At 37.0% G+C, this 18,803-nt stretch overlaps 1 protein-coding gene across 10 annotated transcripts in view; it reads right to left on the bottom strand.

Annotated features, from left to right (window-relative positions):
- The window catches only part of BMPR1B (bone morphogenetic protein receptor type 1B), a 399,677-nt gene that overhangs the window by 32,797 nt on the left and 348,077 nt on the right, over positions 1-18,803 (bottom strand). For all 10 annotated transcript variants that reach the window (XM_063663928.1, XM_063663922.1, XM_063663921.1 and 7 more), the window contains 2 exons: positions 8,928-9,030; positions 7,963-8,065 (listed from right to left, as the gene is read on the bottom strand). In XM_063663928.1, coding sequence (XP_063519998.1) covers positions 7,963-8,065; positions 8,928-9,030 — 206 coding nt within the window. The remainder of the gene's footprint in view (positions 1-7,962; positions 8,066-8,927; positions 9,031-18,803) is intronic.

Here is an 18,803-nt window from a genome sequence, read left to right as displayed (position 1 = left end):
CACAATAGAAACAGGTAGTTCATCTTTATTACAGACGCAGCTCATGGGTTCATAGGCTCTTCTCATGTGGTCTCTGGAGTACTCTATACCATGAATTTGAATAAAAAAGCATCTGTATAATTCATGGGACATAAAACATAACTTGTTGTATATAAAGTCATCTTACAGTGGATAAAAAGGAAGTGGACCCCTCAAATGTTGCCAAATAGAGAATATATGGTTGTGCGTTGTTTTAAACAAAGATGTGTTCAAAATCCATACTTTTTCTTAAACTGAATCATATTTTAAAAGAATGTATATGTTCCAGCCAAAGAATGTATGATACTTTTATACAACAAATTATTAAACATTACTCATTTTAACTCTAGTTCTTGACAAATCAGATTCCTCAAATTTTATATAAATAAGAATGACTTAGCTTTATACAATGTATATTCACTGACTTTAACCCCAACGATTTCCATTCAAAGTACTTTATTTTTAATAATCATCCCAGGTAAATTTTATATGGGTGATTTCTGGGACATATTTTGAGGAAAGTGACTTAAAACCAGGTGCACTTATATAGTAATACCATTAGTACCATTCTTATTAAAGGCACCATTTACCTTTGAGAGAGTGATTACTGTTGTTTAATTTTAAAAGGTAGTATTGTAATTTATGACTTTGGACGCTATGGACAAGATGTTTTCCAACTGTACTATATACCTTTAACTATATGGCCACCTAAATATTTTGGCTGGGAACGTTCTTCCACCCAGTGTAACTTTTTTTATTCAGAAGTATTATATGTTACATGAAGAAAAACTGAAAAGTATCAACTAACCAAAATAAAATAAAATCACTACCTCTTCAATGCTCAGGAAAAATTACTGCTAAAAGTATCATTTCAATAAATATGTTCATGAGCAAAATATAATATATACTGATTTATAACTAGGTTGTTCTCATTTATAATACTGTGAACATTTTCCAGAACAACAAATATTTTTTTCTGCAACAGGATTTTTATATTGACACATAATTATAATGTTTTAATACATACATAATGAATAGTGATCAGATAGCATATCCATTATCTCAAACACTTATCATTTCTTTGTGTTGGGAACATTCAGTGTCCTCCTACCTATTTGAAATTATTTATTATTGCAACATGACTTTTCTTTTTTTTTTTTTTTTTTTTGATACAGGGTCTTCCTCTGTGGCCCAGGCTGGAGTGCAGTGGCACAATCTCAGCTCACTGCAACCTCTGCCTTCTGGGTTCAAGTGATTCTGTGCCTCAGCATCCTGAGTAGTTGAGATTACAGGTGCGAGCCACCATGCCCCACTCATGTTTGTATGCTTAGCAGAGATGGCTTTTTGCCATGTTGGCCAGGCTGGTCTCAAACTCCTGGCCTCAAGTGATCCTCAGCCTCCCAAAGTGCTGGGATTACAGGCGTGAACCACTGTGCCCAGCTACAACCTGACTTTTAAACACTAAATTGTATTATACATAAAATCATCCTAATTAGAAAGTGAATCTTCTGTCATACATTCAGGAGATTCTAAAGATTCTGCCATAAGGCTTCTTTGTTATAATATACACAATTCTGTAATAAACACTCTTACACATACATTTTTGCACATGCTAATGATTATTTCCTTAATAAGATTCCCAGAAGTAGGTTTGTTAGTTCAAAAGATATATATTTTAAGTCTTTTCATACATATTGTCAAATATTCTTTTTAAAAGGTAATAGTAATTTCTATTTTACCATCAATGTGAACAAAGATTTTAATTATTTTGAAATCATTTCACCCTTACAGAAAAGAACATAAGAAAAAAGAATTCCAATGTGCCCTTCACCTAGATTTCTCATTGTTAATATTTCATCATTTTTAAAATAATTATCTTGCCTTCTCAATGCCTCTCTCTCTCTCAATATTTATGTATAATATGCATACATACATTTGCATTCAAATTTTTTGTTTACTTATTTGTGCATCTGTATTATTTTTTGGATCATTTAAAGTTGTAGACGTAATGCCACTATCCACTTATAAATACTTCAGAGTGTACTTCCTAAGAACAAGGACACTATCTTACTAAACAATAATGTACTCAAAGGATTAATGCATAGCCCCATGATGTGCTTATTTCACACTGCATGCCCAGATCAAAACATCTAGGAAATTATCACGAACACATAAACTGAACATAAATCTTCCAAGCCATGAGCATAGGATGGCTTTTCCATTTGTGTTCTCTCTGATTTCTTTCAGCAGTGTTTTGTAGTTCTCCTTGTAGAGGTCTTTTACCTCCTTGGTTAGCTGTATTCCTATGTATTTCATATTCTTTGTGGCTATTGTAAATGGGAGTGTGTTCTTGATTTGACTCTCAGCCTGGCTGTTATTGGTGTATAGAAATGCTACTGACTGGCTGGGCACAATGGCTCATGCCTGTAATCCCAGCACTTTGGGAAGCCAAGGTGGGCAGATCACCTGAGTTCGGGAGTTCAAGACCAGCCTGGACAACATTGCAAAACCCCGTCTCTACAAAAATACAAAAATTAGCTGGGCATGATGGCACATGCCTGTAATCCCAGCTACTGAGGAGGCTGAGTCAGGAGAACTGCTTGAACCCGGGAGGTGGAGGTTGCAGTGAGCAGAAATTGTGCCACTGCACTCCAGCCTGGGTGACTGAGAGAGACTCCATCTTGAAAAGGAAGTAAGGAAGGGAGGGAGGAGAGGGAGGGGAGGGGAGGGAAGGGAGAAAGGAAGGGAGGGAGGGAGGAAGGGAGGGAGGGAGAGAGGGAGAGAGAGAGAGAAACAGAGAGACAGAGAAAGAGAGAGAGAGAGGCAGAGAGAGAGAGAAAGAGACAGAGAGAGAGAGAAAGAAAGAGAAAGAAAGAAAGAGAACGAAAGAGAGAGAGGGAGGGAGGGAGGGAGGAAAGGCAGGCTACTGACTGATTTTTTTTGTATATTCATTTTGTATCCTTAAACCTTGCTGAACTCGTTTATCAGTTCTAGTAGTCTTTTGATGGAGTCTTTGGGTTTTTCTAAGTATAGAATCATCAGTGAAGATACTTTAACTTCTTCTTTTCATAAGGATGCCTTTTATTTCTTTCTCTGGTCTGATTGCTCTGACTAGGACTTCCAGTGCTATGTTGAATAGGAGTGATGCTGTATACATTTCCAAAGGAATATGCCAAAAAGACACATGCATTTGTATGTTCATTGCCACACTATTCGCAATAGCAAAGACACAGAATCAACCTAGTTGCTCATCAATGGTGTGCTGGATAAACAAAATGTGGTACATATACACCATGGAATACTACGCAGCCATAAAAGAGAATACAATCACATCCTTTGCAGCAACATGGATGGAGCTGGAGGCCATAGTCCTAAGTGAATTAATGAAGGAACAGAAAACTCAACACTGTATGTTCTCACTTATAAGTGGGAACTAAACACTGAGCACACATGGACATAAACATGGGAAGAACAGACACTGTGGATTAACGGGGGTGAGGGGAGATGGGTTGAAAAACTACCTACTGGGTACTATGCTCACTGCCTGGGTCCAATAAACCCACGTAACAGTCTTCACATGTACCCCTTGTAAGTAAAAATAAAATCTGAAATTTAAAAAAAGAAAAACATCTTCAAAACATTTCAGAAAAACTTTGGATTATCTATTACAAACTAAAATCCACTATGAATTTCTTATCCAAACTTCATGATGGTCAGTGTTATGATTTACTCATCAGTCTAAAATATGTATGTTTAACAGCTATTTATGATTTGTAATAGTTGCAAAATATTAATGAAAGTAACCTGCATCTGAAAACACTAAATGAGAGGCCACTAAAGCAGTTATTATATGAATAAATTAAGATATGTTACCAATAATCTAGGAAAAGGGAGCTCAGGAACTTGACATATTATAGCACGTGTAAAAAGCCATTCAGGGCTCAACAGGAGCCATTCAAGGAGCCATTCAAGACAAACAGGAATGATATATATAATTTGAGCATTCATTGTCTAAACATGCTGCTTAGTAAATCTTGAAAATAATCTGTAAGCTCTTAATGTTATGCAGGCTAAAATTTAACACAATAAATTGTCTTAGTAAATTTTTTCCTCGATTCCTCCCTCTTAGGTTATATAAAGAGTTAAAAATAAATTCAAGGTGTCACAATACCTCAACCAGTGAAATCACAACTCACAATATTTTTATACAGATAGAGGCATCCAAACACTGTAACACACAAATATGTTAAGACTGCGACTGGAAACTTAGCTTAAATGCATTTCCAATTTTAAAGATAACAAAAGATTTTGCAAAAAGATTTTAGGAGAATGCTAGATACTCAGCCAAAACTAGAACTATCCACATAATTACAATGTCAATATATTATCAGTATATGAACACATAATACTTTTCCATTACAATGATATAATTTTACTAAAACTCCAAGCTTCACTGCCTTTTACTTTCCATGTAAATGCAAGACACAGGATACACCCTGAGCTGCAAGAACACTGTGTATTACTTATCTTATTATATTTCTGATTTATGAGAGCAATGAGACCAGAAGGATCAAGGGATTCTTTCCTTACCATCAAGCACTTTATTTAAGGCTAGCTTTACCTTCCCATTTTCCTTTTATTTGCCCTATAACCCTATCCCCGGCAGCCTCCTTGTCTTCTCTCATGAATAGGTGATCCTTATCAATAAACCTTTTGTTTCTGCTGGTCACGCTGGTCATGTTTTAATCTGCCATTACCTGTGCTTGGAGCACTAACAATGTAAACATTCAAGCCACAGCCAGAGTCTCAGAAAGTGAACAGTTCCAGATACCTATCAGGAAAGAGCAGAGCCCACAGCTTTCAGCTCTCTACAGGACAGTAGATTTCTACCTGCGCTGTCACTCCAACTGCTCTGGAAAGTAGAACTGAGAACACCCCGGGGAAGTCTGGTTCACTCTGAGAGGCAAGTTAAGAATCACCAGTGGTTTCACAACAAAACTGCATTCTGTCACTACTGTCACCTCTCCGATAATTAGTTTGTAACTGCTTAAAATGCCAGGACTGTTTTTATAAGACTAGAAGATGGTTCACAATCGCAATAAGAAATAGAAGAAAAAAATCATATAGCTAGAAAGTAAAATATCTAGTACAATTTCAATAAAAACTGTACATGTGTGTATGGTAGAGTCAAAAAAAAAAAAAAAGCAGCAGCTCTGTAGTATAGCTATGCAAAAACATCGGCGCTCTCAGACTACAATCTGCAGTGACATTTACTTGACCCCAAAACAGCTGGGCCAAAAAGGTAAGAATCTGCAGAGACTTTGGAACTAGACACTACTTGAGTAGACTCTGCAGAGACCTTGCCTAGGCACTGGCAAAGCAGTGGAATCTGGAAAGACCTTACCTAAGTACCACCTGAGATCCTCAGAGCTCAAAGCAGTGCATTCTAATGCTACTGAACTCCACCAAAGCCAGCCACCTTACACCATGCTCAGTAGAGTCCACCAGCCACTCCTGCATCCTCATCTCCACACTGCCCTGGACCAAGAACTTGTCTTCTCATTGTTCCTACCCTTCTTTTTTAAGCCTTTTTACTCTGTCCTTTGGAGTTTTATTCTACTATTTTTCTAAATTCCTACATCCTCCTCAGATAATGCTCCCTCACCTTCATACTCCTAACTGGACTGAAATCTGGCCCCATCTCTCTTTTCCTATTTATTTAAAAAGATTTTTTTTTAGAAAGAGTGTCTCATTCTGTCACCCAGGCTGCAGTGCAGTGGCAGGACTGTAGCTCAATGTAACCTCGAACTTCCGGACTCACATGATCCTCCCACCTTAGCCTCCCTAGTAGCTGCAACTACAGATGTATACCACCACGCCCAGATCATTAAACTTTTTTTTTTTTTTTTGTAGAGATGGAGCCTTGCTATGTTGCCCAGGCTAGTCTCGAACTTCTGGGCCCAGGCGATCCTCCCACTTTGGTCTTCCAAAGTGCTGAGATTACAGGTGTGAGCCACTGTGCCCAGCCCTCATCTCTCTTAATTATGAGATTTTTCTCCAACCAGTCATGCTGTTTCATACTCCTGTAGTTAGCAAATGGTTCTCAAATATTACAAACCAGACCTCTGCACTTACTACTGCATCTGTTTAGAGTCACTGCTACTCATAGGCTATGCAAACTCAAAGTTAATAAACCTTCCGGTGCTACGTTTTCCTTATCTTTAAAGTTGGAAGAACAATTCTATGTACTTCACGGGGCTGCTGTGAGGCTAAAATGGATTAATTAATGTACTTTTTAGTGGAATATTTGGCTAAAGTTAGCCATTTAAATTTTAAATTTTCTATATACTTAGCCTATCCTGCCTTATCCACTTAGCACACTCCTGTTCATCCTTAAAGTCTTGTTCAAGTATCACTTCTAGGAAGCTATTCTGACAACCTCCTCCCCCCAGGTAGAGCCAGCCACTCACTCTATTATGTCCTTAATACACTTCATAATCTAACTCTACTAATGAGACATTCCTGAACAAATATAGTTATTGACATGGTTCTCTCTTACATTCTAATGTATACTTCTTGGGAGGAATAATTTTCTTCATTAATTTCTGTATTCCTAATACCTAGCATGTTGCCTGCCACAATTAAAAAAAATGCTGGTGAGGCTTTGATGTGAATCATTATTAATCAATCTTGTATAGCTTTCTAGGCTAGAACAGGAACAAATGTTAAAAAAATTTGTCACAAAATTCTAGCTGGGTGTGGTGGTGTGCACCTGTTTCCCAGCTACTGGGGAGGCTGAGGTGGGAGGACTGCCTGAGCCCAGGAGGTGGAGGTTGCAATGAACTATGATCACATCACTGCACTCCAGCCTGGGCGACAGAGCAAGACCCTGTCTCAAAAAAAAAAAAAAGAGAGAGAGAGAGAAAGCAAAACAAAGTCAAGAAATTCCATTATATTTTGTTGGAAACATTTTTCTCTTCTCAAGAAATAAAATCAATCATGAAAAATCACTTTAAATCACTTAGATAAGATTTAGGGATTTAGGACTTAAAACTCTGCAACAACAACAAAAAACCGTGTGTGTGTGTGTGTTTGGTGAAAGCATGGAGGAGAAGAAAGGGAACATGAGACGTGTGTGTGTGTGTGTGTGTGTGTGTTTGGTGAAAGCATGGAGGAGGAGAAAGGGAACATGAGATGTGTGTGTGTGTGTGTGTGTGTGTGTGTGTGGTGAAAGCATGGAGGAGGAGAAAGGGAACATGAGATGTGTGTGTGTGTGTGTGTGTGTGTGTGTGTGTGTGTGTGTGTGTGTGTGTGTGTGTGCGTGTGTGTGTGGTGAAAGCATGGAGGAGGAGAAAGGGAACATGAGACCTGTTGCAAACAAAAGGTCTCTTGGGAGGCAGTATTTGTCATTTTAAAGGAACAACACTTAAATGGGTAAGTTTTGAAATTAAAACTTTTAGACACCTTCCCCGTTTTATCAATATATTGATACGATTTGACTAAAAGGCGTTACTCTAGCATAAACAAAAGGAAATGACATATAGCAAATAATGTTTAATTTAGTCCTTTATATGGTCTTTACTTTTAAAATAAATATAGACAAATGGTAGTTTTTGGGTGAACTACAACTTCTGAATAACTTTCAGGGAGAAGCAGAGTGCTCTCCTGCCTCCACCCTGAAATACACTACAAACTCTAGGAATAGCAATTTTCTGAACAGAAGTGGGAAAAAATAAAAATCATAAAAGTAAAGTCACATATGACTGTTTTCCCACAAACTACTTGCACATGTCTTCAAATGATGGTTCCATGTCATCTGGCCTCAGTGCTCTGCTCCAGCAGTGGAAAGTGGTACAGGTAGATTGAGAGAGAATGATTCCAGTTTTTAGTTTTTATTTTCATGATACCTAGTGATTTTCCAGGCTGGAAGCCTTCCTCACTTACCTCTGTTTTTCAATGGAGGCAGTGTAGGGTGTAGGTCTTTATTACATTCGTTCCTTTCTGTGCAGCATTCAATTGATCTTCTTTGATGAGGAATGGGAGTGTCCTATAATTGAACCCAAACAGCTATTAGTGAGTTTCTTCTAAATTTCAAAGTCACATGATCTAAAACTTTAAAAATAATCACTATTTAGAGAACTAATTTAAAATTCTAACAATTTCACTCAAACATCTTAAATAAGTTCTCCTCTATAAGGTAATTTATTTCAAGTTACCATGTATTACCTTATTGCAACTTTTGCATTTCAACAAAATTACTACTACATTTCTAATAACTAGTGTGCATTGTATAAACTGAGGAAGAAGGCTTGGATTAATGCAACAAGCTAAATTGAATTTTGAGGAAGATACTCTAATGGGACACTAAGCAAGAAGTTAACAGCAAAAATAAAAATAATATTTGATTTCAAAATGAAGGAAGAATTGGTCCAATGGAAAATTTTAGTTTTCTAAATTACAATCATGTGTCACTTAAAGACAGGGATATGTTGTGAGAAATGTGTTATGAGGTGATTCTGTCATTGTGAGAAGATCACAGAGTACACCTGCACAAACCTAGATGGTATAGCCTACTACACACATAAGCTAAAAGATAAAGCCTATTGTTCCTAGGGTAAAAATCCGTATAGCATGTCACTGAACTTAATACTGCAGGCAATTAAGGCACAATAGTATCCACTTGTGTATCTAAACATAGAAAAGGTACAGTCAAAATATGGTGCTATAATATTATGGGACCACCATCCACTGTCATCATACATACCATCTGTTGCTGACCTAAATGTTTTTGTGCAGCACATTACTTTACTAAAAATGGGCTGGCCAAGAAAAAGAATGGTTTTATCTTGCTTGAAACTTGTTGGAAATCTAGCCAATGAAAGGTTACAGAATCAAGTTATCTTCCTTACCCGACACTGAAAATCTGAGCCTTCTAGTCCTAGGCATCCAGAAGTGACCACAGGCATCCCAGAGTCATCCTCTTCTATCATCGTGAAACAATATCCGTCTGTGCTGAAGACCAAACAGGCAAAGTGAGAAACAGAATGTGTGTGTGTGAGTCAGTGTGTGTGTGTGTCTAGGGGAAAAGTAAATAAGTGATGTGTATCATTTGTTTTATTGCAACAAGGAGAATGTCAATGATCTGTTAAGAGAATCCAAAAACTTCCTTTTATGAAAATGGATTTAATAAACATAAAAACATTTTGTAATATCTCTTTGTCCAGAAACTTGTGAGAAAGAAGGATCTAATATTTCCATATAACATACATCATTAATTACCATGAACAACCATAGATACCAATTACTGAACACTTATTTTGGCCCTTCACAGATACTACTTTTCCAGACAAATCCAGACAAACTGTGAGGAAGGTAGCACTACTGTTGCTTTCTATATGAGGAAACTGAGGCTCAGGGGGCTTGAGTAATTTTCAAAAGTCTTACAGTTAGTGAGAAGGAGTACAAGGGTGTGAATCCAGGCAGGTGACTGTTTATCCTGTTCTACTTGCTCTGAGATAGTGAAATACACTTATTTCTTATTAAAGCACAAAAACTAAAGACAGGTAGGAGTTGGGATCAGTATGGCATAACTGAGATTCTGACATTTAGTACCTCTGCTTCTGGGCTGTCCTGTCATATGAAGAAATTAAGCTTTGTTGTAAGAAGTATGGGCTTCATTTGGGGGTGGGGTAAAGATGGGCAACAGAAAGAAGGGTTCTTGATAAGATAGTGGAGAGGAAATAAAATTTTAAATTCTGTATGGTTTTCCAGATTAAAAATAACTTTCACTTATTCTACATCATTTAATCCTCTCAACAATAAGAAAAAGAAAGTATTATTATTCCTATTTTACAGATGAGGAAATTAAAATTATAAAAGGGTAGCAAACTTGTACAAGATCAAAGAACAAACAGTTATGGAACTGGGCCTTGAATCAAGGGCCTCTCACTTCACCATGTGTTTTCTGCTATGCCCTTTGGGACTAAAATAAAAAACAAATCTGTTATATATAGAACTGTTTGTAAACAGACATTAATATCTTCACAAGTTTGGGTGATGAATGCCAGCAGACTCTCAATATAAGTCATAAACCAGCACTGAATGTCTTAAGAAATAAAGTACTAAACTATATCTCTATCCTTTTCTCATATATATGCACGCTCAGCGTCCAAGACAGATATGGCAATGTAATCTTGAAAGGTCATGGGAATAAAGCTCTGAGAACGGTATTAGCCATGATTTGTGGGTTTGTCTATTCTGTTTTAGTGGTAGCAGATGCTGCTATATGTTAGCCCTTCAGTTATTATCAACACCCTCAGAATTGTTTACTTGTCTTATAAGCCTCAAGTGGTCCAAAATACTTCACTTTATAAGAGCCAGCACAACAAAATTCAAACATACTAATGAATGGCTAAAAAGGGCCAATGATAAATCCCTCTCTTATACCAAGGTCAAAAAGCATGAATATGGTTGTGGAAGAAAGACTGTCTCTGAACAGCCCATGCCTTGAACTCTTCAGGCCTTTTTAACCAATTTACTGAAATTGCTATAAAAATGTAAATCATGTAAACACTGAAGGGAATAATTGAAATATCTGTTCCTTAGAAATTTACTTTAAACAATATGAACAAGTAACACCTGTGACTTTTTTTTATTCTTTTCCTTCATATTTAGACTACATGTATAACTTACATTTCTCATCTAAATCAAAATTCAAAAATTATCAGAAAATACAGTCATTCTAATTTTATGATATCAGGAAGGTATAGGGGCTAGAGAAGTACCCTAAATTAAATCTAAAGACTAATTTCTCTTTATCATGGGTTCTTCTTACTCAAAATAGGAGTAAATAGAAATGCACTTCTAGGCAACTGTTAAGAATAAAAAAGAAAAGGCACAGAAAAAGCTGGTAAAGCTATTGTCAAGTTACCGCTACGATGTCCTAGGAAATATAAAGAAACATCAGAGACAGTAAATTCAAGCTTTAAAAATAGACACCACTTGTCTGCAAAGAGAGAGGAGCTAAAAATATAAAGAGGGGAGAGAGAGGGAGACCCTGAGAAAATAGTCCCTGCCCCTATAAGCCATAAATTCTGAAAGGAATCAAATATTTAGTTGAAAGGAGGTGAGATAGCAATTTCAATGGCATATTAGCTGCCACAAAGCAAATTAATTTATATGCTTCTCACTGACATTGCTCTCCAGCAAGGAACATCAACTGGAAACTAGCACTACAATTACAGAAGTTCAAGAATTACTTGAAAACTTTCAACCCCAAAGCAAGTACAAATGGAAACAAAGCTATGTTCCGCAGTCAAAGCTAATCAATTTTGCCCACCTCTAAGAGATGGCTACAGGCTGTCACAATTAACTCCTACCATTGGCCTATGTAAACACTCTGCTGCCTGGTTGCTATGTTTAAGCTTAGTTTTATATAGAGATTGTGACCCTCGTTCCCAGAGTGTTGGAAGTGATAAAAAGATGAGATGAAGAATCATGAAGGAAATAAAAGTGGAAATAATTTTAAATAAAATTGAAAATAAGTGAGATATATACATGAACATACGATGAATCAGGGAACTGTAGTAATGATTATGAATGAAATAAAAAGACAATTGATGTAACATTTCAAAAATGCTGTCCCTGTGTTATAGACAAAGAAAAGGGACAGCAAAATGAAACAGTAGTTGAGTGCACAATCTTGTGCACTCAGTCACCAGTGCTAACTGCCTCTTGACATAATGTTAACTCATGAAAAAGCAAAGCACTTGAGAATTTAAAGACAGCATGAAGTCAAAGCAGTGATAATACAAGTCTTGTTTTTCTTGAAGAGGATTCAGGGAGAGAAGAAAAAGAATATGAAAAAGAAAGAAAAAACAGAAACAATTTTGTTACAATTCTTGGATGATTATATGGGTTCTAGGCTCCTTAAGTTCCCAAAATATTCCAAAAGCAAAGGACTGTCTAGAAGGAACATCTAGAAAAATCATCAGGCATTTAACCACCTCAAGAGATTTTCAGTGTGCCCAGGTGAACATACACTTGCAAAAAAGGTGTCTACCTGTTTTAAAGCTTCAAGGGACCAAGCGATACTCTTTTTAGGTAGATACGCATTCAGATAATAGATGCATTTATTATGGTCAAAAATTTATTTCATTTATTATGGTCAAAACAGATTTATAATATAGCCTTCTGGAACCGAACTCATTCATTAGTTGGTGTAGAATGGTTAGAAACCAATTTTAGAAGATGTCTAAAACTGCACTGATAGCATCTTTATTTAACATGAATACAGTGTTTACAAGGTTTACCCAAACTTTGGTCCCTTTAATTCTATTCTTCCACTAAGATCTTATGTTTCTTTATTGTAAACCCCAGGGTTGTTCATATAGCCACCACAGTTGAGAAGAGACTATTGTAGAACTTTTCCTCTAACAGTTTAGATCTTCATAAAGATTCATTTAACTGTAAAACAATTATTTAAAGTATTAGTTAAAAAGAGTTTATCTGCTCTGTTCAATCAAGTGATAGGAAATTTGAAAACATTATATTTATATGATGGGTATCTGCTCGGTTGCATCTGGCTGGAAAGATTAACAGTTTTCCTACAACAACTCTTAAATTTCTTTTGAATTTCTTTTACATTTTAGTCAGAATTGATTTTTAAAGGTTAACTGATTTTAGGTCATCTGTAAACAAGTTCTTAAGAACATCTTCTCTTCTAAAATATCTATTTCTCGCTCAAGGGAGTAAAGTCAGTTTTCAGTTTTTGTCACAGGTAAACACAAAGATACACATAACTTTTAGAATTACCATTTAAAGGGTGCAGCTTTTTAGTCCATTAACTAAAATAACTGAAAGCTGCTCATAGCTTTGTTAACAGTGGTATGTTTTACACTTATCAAGCATACTATGACTCGAGCATAGTTGGGTGCTGAGTACGCAAGGGTGCATTTTGAGGAACTCATAGTCTACGAAGGCCACGAATCCTGGAAAAGAGAAAAGTCATTTAACTTCCAGGAATAGGGACAGACATCATAAGCTGCCTAAGTGTTTTCTACTGATTGTGAAGTAACCAAAGAAGAATGCTGAGTGTGGTAATTATTAAAGTAATAGAATCCTACTTTTTTTCCCCTATCATCTTAGATGATGGATTCCCATAGCAGTGGAGGGAATAGAGCATGAAATACATGAGTCTACTTTCCGCTTCCCTGGCTTTCCTTCTGAGGGGTCACAGTATTGGGAGAAGGTGAACGACATTAACGACAAAGTACCAATGTGAGAGATGCCCCTTTTATTTATCCTCAAGATCATGTAACTATCAGACATCCTTCCCTGGTACCCTTGCCAAATGATTTAGCATTTTGTTTATTTTTTCTATGAGGTACAAGATTTTTTGAAATTGTCTCAGTTTTTACATTCAACCAGCATTAGTATAATTTCACCCAATGCAGACCCTCACCACATCTCACCTTGACAGCTCTGAGAGCCTTCCTGCAGGACTTCCTCTCTCCTCTCCTGACTCTGATCCATTCCATATAGCAAGCCTGATAAATCCTACATTTTTTGTCTCTGCTCAAAAATCTTCAAGAATTCTCTCTGTATAATTTTAAAGCGCCCTGCACTATCACTTTCTATTAACTCCAACAACAAACTGGGACCATCTAAAATTCTCATTGATGACTAATGAGAGGTACAAGAGGAGAGTTATTCCTTATAAAAGCCTCCATATGTGAATTTAAAATCACAGCCTCTTATAACTGAATGTTCTCACTCATAGGTGGGAATTGAACAATGAGAACACATGGACACAGGAAGGGGAACATCACACACTGGGGACTGTTGTGGGGTGGGGGGAGGGGGAAGGGATAGCATTAGGAGATATACCTAATGCTAAATGACAAGTTAATGGGTGCAGCACACCAACATGGCACATGTTGTATACATATGTAACAAAGCTGCACATTGTGCACATGTACCCTAAAACTTAAAGTATAATAATAATAATAATAAAAAGAAGTTCTAATGAAGAACCCACCATTCTCTTAGGTGCAATGGTTTGAAATCAACATCTTCTACTGGAAAAAAATAATCATATAGATCAATATTTAAATGGCCTGGGCAACCGTGGAAAAAATAAAACCCTGGATGGTTTATAATGACATTCAGTATGCAAGGTAAAATGTGCAAACAAACTGGAACAATGCACACCTTAATCCTCTGAGATCTAAGGTCAGGAGCACCTGTTTGAAAACATACCACCACACTCAGCAAGAGGTTTAAAAAGCCTGAGTTAACACAAACTTTGTAAAAAGGCTCCAGCCCCTAAGCTTTTCTTTCTTCCACCTGTGACTCTTCAGGATACAGAGTTGGAGGCTTATCTAATTCCTCATTTAAGTGGCCTGGTGTCATTTGTACATCCTTTGTGCAAACATTCAATTTGATTTATTACATCTGTAAACCCTGAAAACTGCCCAGGCAGGAGAATTCTTGGTAAGAAACCAATAAGTGAAGTAAAGAAGTATTAAAGATGTCTTTGAAGAAAATAGTCAAAAATAATTTTTTAAATGCATAACATGCGTGAGGAAGTGGAGGGACTTGAGAGAGGTGGTAAGACACAAACAAAAATGCGATTACAGACCACATCAAGTAAAACAAGGAATGATATGCAAAGCCAGATTTGATTATATAGAGAAAAAATATATAAACAAGGCTGAGATAACACTTGCTAGGACAGGAAACTGAAACGGAACATTGGCATGTTGAAAGCCACATAAGGAGAGTTACTCAAGGAAACTATAGCACTCAAGGTATGCAGTGATGGTCTGTCGTCCTAGGAGTAGAATCTGGAAATGGAACTCGATGGATTACAATGCAAAGTGACACATGGAAAGATATTTAGAAAACAGACGCTATCTCGAGGGAGAGAGGACAATGGCTTTACCCCTTACTTTGAAATATAAATATAAAAAAGGCTCTATTACTGTATTCAGTCATGCTATGTTTGTACTACATCCTTTAATGGGAATATCATGAGCAATGGAAATGGCATGGATTTTGGAAGCAGCCGTATCTGCACCTGACAGAGATCAAGCCAAGAATGACTTTGGCCTTGGCGAAGGCTGATAGAGTAATTGATGGTACTGAAAAGGAGTTTACAAGCCTCTAAAACCTTGCACATGTCCTCTAAATTAGCATGTGGGATTTCAGGTTCTCTTTTAAGTACGATTCACTCTTGCATCCCCTTTTGGATTATTCTCTCCAGGGAGATGGAAGTGATAATGAACATGAAACCTACCACAACACTCAGTTTGACTAAGATCTGGGTGGTACAAGGCCTCAGGCCAGACAATTTAGACCAGCCCTTTTCTAAGGTACACATTAGAAAATACAACCTTATCCTTTAAACTGTTTTACCTAGAAGGCTAATACTTAGTGTAGTATTACTCAAGGTGTGTTCCCCTGCAGGTCAGCAAACTGCTTGCTACTGATCTGTGAAGGGGTGAATTTAAAAATGAGAACTTGTATAGCAATCTAAAGGAACAAATTTATGTCTGTTGAAGGTAAATATTAGGCAATAAAAATGGAGCATGTATTTTGTAAGTATTCTAAAAATTAATTTTTCTAAGAATTTGTTTTTTATTATAATTTAGCAAAGTATCAGTATACAATTTATTGTGGAGGAAAAATTATCTTTCACTAGAGATAGCCTGAGAAGTACCAATTTGGAGGGTAGAGAGTAGAGTGTGCTTACAGGAATGGAAGTAGAAAGTCCTGGATTTATATAGGTCTTAGGACAAACAAACAAATGTGGCCCCTGTGATTCACATATGACTGATCTCAGCTCACAGGAAGATTCAACTGGAATCAATACTTCATTAGGAAAATACACGTGCCTTTTACTCAAGAGTGAATGTTTGCTCCTTTGAGAACCAACGTCAGAACTGGCTGCTGGCCAAGAATTCAGGACTTTGGAGTCCCAGCCACAATTTTTCTATCATATCATCATAACTATGGAAAATTACTTAACTTTTCAGAGTCTCGGAATTCTCACCTAGCAAACATAGATAGTGCTACATTCTTTATAGGAATGTTATAATTCATAAAGAAAGGTAAAAGTAAACATGCTAATACTTATTAAAAATTCAATAAATATTAGTTTTCTGTTAACTTCTACAAGTTAATCCATTGATGTTGACGGCAATGGTATATCTATGTTCTTTTGAGGGATTCCATTTTTACTGTGGCTGTTTTTCTTTCTTCTGTATTTTTGTTTACTTTTTCTTTGCTGTCATAAATCAAAGGTTGACAACCATATAATACATAACCCATTTTCATCTGACTTCCATCTCTACTACATTAAATATCTCTAAACTGCAGTTATCAGTGTCTATAAATCTATTGCCATGTTTCAGTTCTTATTCTACTCTGTAATAGATCCAACATAGCTGACCTTACTACCTCTCTAAGTAAACCTGGCTTCAGTGACACCATACTCACTGCTTTACTGTGAATTCTTTAGTATCTTGCAGACATCCCCTTTACCCAAGCACTAAATGTCTCATGGCCAAGTCATACACTGGTAGATTGTTCTATCATTAATCCCAATTCTTCATACTTTACCAGGGACAATGCTTCCCCTTGACTGTGACCTTGACTTTGTCACTTGATTTGGAAAATTCAATGTCAGAGGACACAATATGAGCAGACGCTTTAAAAGATTACTCCTTTACACTCCTGTGAGAAACAATATGTCTTGGGTAGCTGCTGGTCCAAAATTTAAAAAAAATGAAGAAATGTACAGCAGGCCTAAACTCAAACAGCAGCAATGAAGTGAAGCCCACCTAATCCCAGCAGAGTGCAGCATGGATACAGCCTCCTCATAAACCGCTGAATGAAAAATAAATGTCTTTAATCATAAGCCACTGTGGTTCTGAGGTTATCTGTTTCACCGCAAACAGTGACTAATGCTCTGCGCACTTTGACCTCTCTCCTCAACCTCTTCTCTGAGCCCCAGATCCATATCCAACTGCATACTGATACCTCTACTCAGATATATAAAAATCCTCAAATGTACTATGTCCAGATTGGAACTTGGTTCTTTTCATCTGTCTTCTTTCATTAACAGTCTACCGTATGCATTTAAATCTACATCTGGAAACTTATAAAGCCTCTCTAGTTGTCCTCCTAGATGATATCTAATCCATCATCACACAGCTCTATCTTCTAAATATTTCTCAAATAGATCTCACTCACTCCTACACCAGCACCACCCTAGCTCAAGATCATTTTCTTGCACATGAACTGATTTTACGGAATCCACTGTTCAATTTCCCTGACCTAACTATTCTTGAATTCACTTCTGTCTCCTTCTAATACATCCAATATTCTGCAGCAAAGAAACAAATCAGATCATGTCAACCCTACCACCACTCCTGCTGCAAAACTCCCTTCACTTGCTTCCCAACACCCTTAGGAATAAGATCACATTCTTAATATAGCCCACCAGGTCACAGTCACTATACCTCCTGTCTCAGCTCCTACCACTATACTCTACTGTTCCTACTCCCTGATCCTACTCCCTGTACTCTAGAAAAAACAGTTTCTTTTGAACATGCCAAGCTTCTTCCCACAACAGCATTTCCACTGCAGATACCCTAACTGAACACTTTCTATCAGACCAACTTAGGACACCCAAATGGCTTATCAGGAAAATAGGACAAAATATTTGGAAAATCCTGATCACCAGGACAATAGCTCAAATGACACACACAGGCGTATTCTGAATACCACAGACTTAAGACACAATAGTAAAATACCCCACGCTACTTTGTTTGCTCCTGCTAATTTTCCTTTCTTTCAAACATTTTTAAACTCTCCTGATACTTTTTCTATTTACTATAAACAGGCAGTGTTTCCCTGGAAAAAATTGAGCTTTGGAATCATTTTACCTTGGCACAAAATTCAGTGGTCACAACTCTGTAGTACAAGAGTCAAGTTACTAGACTTCTCTGGATCCCAAATTTCATTTGTCTAAAGGTGAGAATAAGTTGTTTTGCTGATTAAATGAGATATATATTTATGAATACACCCAGGTTTCCTCCCTGTGTTACTCAGTCATGTTTCTTGTGCTAAATATACTAGGTTCTTGGAATACTCCGGTAAGCTTATATTAGATTTTGCTTCGTGGGAAACTTAAAAACCTTTTTTAAAAAGCTCTCAGAAAGAAAAAAAAAAAAAGCATTCAACTCATTTTTGCGTACCTTCTGGCTAATGAAGCCTCAAATGGTTGCTCAGATATTCTACCTGGGCTCTAAACCTAGCAGTCCACCTTTCTATTTAAGTCCACGCCCTCTCTTGAAGCTTAAGGCACACTCTGCTTCTCTGACATTTTAACTCTTGAGGGCCGTGCTCTTCCAGATAGCTGACTCACTTCTCTCTTGGCACACATTGGCCTCATTAGGCTATAGCTCTTTATCCACTGTTGACCTTACCGTAAGGAGTAAATGCAGCTATAGTGATCAGAGGAATGGATGGAGCTGCATAAAGGCATTTAAGGAAGAAAAAGGCAAAATAGTTCAGTTTCAAATGTTATAAAGTATCTATAAGAACATGATTACCTATTAAAGAGTATTTTCTAGTATTTGGACAATGTCTTTCTTAGCAACTGGGGGAATCGCATGAGCTCTACCACTGCACTGCTTCCCAGAGTCAGTTTATGAATATTCCCAGCAGCTTAGGTGTTCTTTCCAAAATACTAACAACATCAGCATGATGAACATTTG

Source organism: Pongo pygmaeus, chromosome 3 (assembly GCF_028885625.2).
Source record: "Pongo pygmaeus isolate AG05252 chromosome 3, NHGRI_mPonPyg2-v2.0_pri, whole genome shotgun sequence".
Classification (NCBI taxonomy): domain Eukaryota; kingdom Metazoa; phylum Chordata; class Mammalia; order Primates; family Hominidae; genus Pongo; species Pongo pygmaeus.
Note: the sequence above shows the minus strand (reverse complement) of the source record. Positions and strands in the feature narration are given on the sequence as shown.